General features: G+C 38.0%; 1 protein-coding gene across 2 annotated transcripts in view; it reads right to left on the bottom strand.

Moving 5' to 3' along the window:
* LOC107613869 (UDP-galactose/UDP-glucose transporter 7) overlaps positions 1 to 1,090 on the bottom strand; it is a 3,799-nt gene extending 2,709 nt beyond the window's left edge. The window contains exons 1-3 of one of the 2 annotated variants that reach the window (XM_016316045.2): positions 708 to 1,090; positions 393 to 516; positions 74 to 179 (exon numbers count right to left, since the gene is read on the bottom strand). In XM_016316045.2, coding sequence (XP_016171531.1) covers positions 74 to 179; positions 393 to 433 — 147 coding nt within the window. In that variant the 5' untranslated portion in view covers positions 434 to 516; positions 708 to 1,090. The remainder of the gene's footprint in view (positions 1 to 73; positions 180 to 392; positions 517 to 707) is intronic. The other variant, XM_016316044.2, reaches the window with a different exon arrangement.

Genomic DNA, 2,585 nt, shown 5'->3' with positions numbered 1-2,585 from the left:
GAGTACATTCATTCATAGTACTCACTAGAAAATAAATAACCAAAGTCCACACAAGCCTCTGTGTATTGGTTACCTGCAAAGTGAGGAGTGTCATTGAGTGTGCATACTGCATAAGAACAGCCTTGTTGATAAAAACCATGGCCATCGACGCAATTCCATACGATACTGCCGCAAACAAGCTGCGCCGAAACAACATCATCATGGTTAAGATAAGACTGGAAATTGAAAAGCATTAGTGACTTATTTTCTAATTTCAAAGTGCAATATAAGAGGATTAATTATAGACACCTTTTCGGGCAAATCAAGCAACATGCATAACATGTTCAGTACTAAAAACTATTTCATTAAAAATAATTCAGCAAGAAAAAAAAAATTGAAATTCACTGAAGAACCTCATGTAAGAGCTGGTTTCTGCATCGTTACGGATCTCCATGGCCAATGGAGTGGCGAAGACGAGATCCAATCGAATCGAATCCAACGGCTACCGTGTCCTCTACACTAGACACAAAGTCAACCCTGAAAAAGCAAAAGCAAAACCAAATGCAAATCACATTGAAGCAACCTCGAATGGATCCAAAACCATAATAAAGAATACGCTCGGAAACTAATTAAACCAAACTACAGCTGGTGAAGGAAGATTCATTAACACAGAATGCTACAATTTTGTTAGGGAAAATAATTAAGCAATGAAAGGCGAGAGCAAAAACCTGAAGAAACAACTGAGAAGGTTGAATTGAGAGGTTTACATGTTAATTGAGTGAGTTGGGAATTTAGGGAATTGGAGAGAGAAAGTGAAGCGTGAAAGGAGGAAATTGAATTGAGACAAAGAGAATTTGTTGAGTGAGTGAGTGAAGAGTGGGATTCTGAGATTTGGGGAATAGATAGAGGGAAAGGAAGAGAGGAAGATAAAGTTGTAAAATAAAATGGAATAGGAATTGGAATGAATAAAAAAAAAATGGAACAGCTGGCTCGATAATGGCACGAGGCACCGATCGCCATCAAGGTATAGGAGACGTTTCGGTTTTGGATCGTGTTCCTCAAAATCTTGGTAAAGATGAATGAATACATTACATACACACAGGCCACAGCACACTCGTGAATCCAAATGGAATCTTCACTACCTTGTACATCTTTCGTTATCCTATTTTCATTTTGTCTTTAATAAATATTCAATCTTATTCCTAACAATTATTTCAAAAAGATAACGAAATTTTTGACCAACAAAAATATTCAATTTAATCTCTGATTTTTTTTAGACTAATTAGTTTCTATTAAAAAAGGTTTAACATTAATTTTTTTTAACACAAAGACTAATCAATCCCATAAAAATAAAGCTTAGGAATCGAATTAGATATATTTTTTTGTTAAATGCCTCATTGTCTTTAACAGCACAGTCATAACATTTAATTTGATTCAATTTTATTCTTTATATTAATTTTTTTATAAATAAAAAATTTTCTTTTAATTATATCCTTATCACGTACTCATCATCACATTATACCATCTTCTCTCATCTCTTCTCATTCCAGCAGCCTCTCTCCACTTCCATTATCACCATTAACATCCTCTTTCTATATCTTCCCCACTCCACCGTCACTCATTCTGCCTTTACCACCCCACTTCCATCATCAACATTATCTTCTCATCTCTTCGATCTCCATCACCACACCTTTCTCACTCTATCCGCCAAGCCCACCTTTGAGGAAGAGAATCCAAGCCCACCATGTCCACCACCTTCTCTTTCCTCCTCTCTCTCTCCTCTTCTCCACTATCCACCATTTTCTCGTCGAAACCAACCCTAACTACGTTAGCATCCTTCACCAGTTTCGAAAAGGACTTGACGACCCTAAGCTCCTTCCATGGCCCGAAAGATGGTGGCTACCCATGCAACGCTCTTCGCCGGGACTACATTTTCTGTAACGGAAAAAGAGTTGCTCAAATTCAAGCCAAGAATCTCAACCTCTCTGGTCCCTTGGCTACCACCTTTAACTAACTCACCGCACTTACCAACGTTGGCCTCTAAATTCTCTACCATTAAATTGCTTCGACGGTCTCGATATCTTGGAGGTTCTTGCGTTGGATCACAACAACCTCAATGCCACTAATGGCAGCTGGAGTCTCTCGCCGAATCTTCGGGGTTCGACTCAGTTGACCAATCTCTCTTGTATGAGTTGTAATTTGGTGGGTTCCTTGCCGAATTTTCTAGTGAAGATAATCTCTCTCTCATTCTTGAAACTTTTCGACAACAATTTGATCGAAAAGTTGCTGGTGGCACTAAACGGTACCATATTGTAGGTTTTATGGCTAAACAACCAGCATGGTGAAGGACTTACTGGGACAATTGATGTGGTTGATCACTATGATTTCACTAACAAGTTTGTGAATTCATGGAAACAAGTTTAGTGGGTCAATTCCGAAGAACATTGGAGACTTAGATTCATTGAAGGATCTTAATCTCAATGGGAACTAGCTAGTTAGGATTGTACCTAATGCATTAGGTAACATAAAATTGGACACTTTTCGACTATGAATTTTGTTCAGGTCCATGGTTGGAAATCAAATGTGATACTAATGGCAAGGTTTCT

This window comes from Arachis ipaensis, chromosome B08, assembly GCF_000816755.2.
Source record: "Arachis ipaensis cultivar K30076 chromosome B08, Araip1.1, whole genome shotgun sequence".
Taxonomy (NCBI): domain Eukaryota; kingdom Viridiplantae; phylum Streptophyta; class Magnoliopsida; order Fabales; family Fabaceae; genus Arachis; species Arachis ipaensis.
This window is presented reverse-complemented; position numbering and strand designations above follow the sequence as displayed.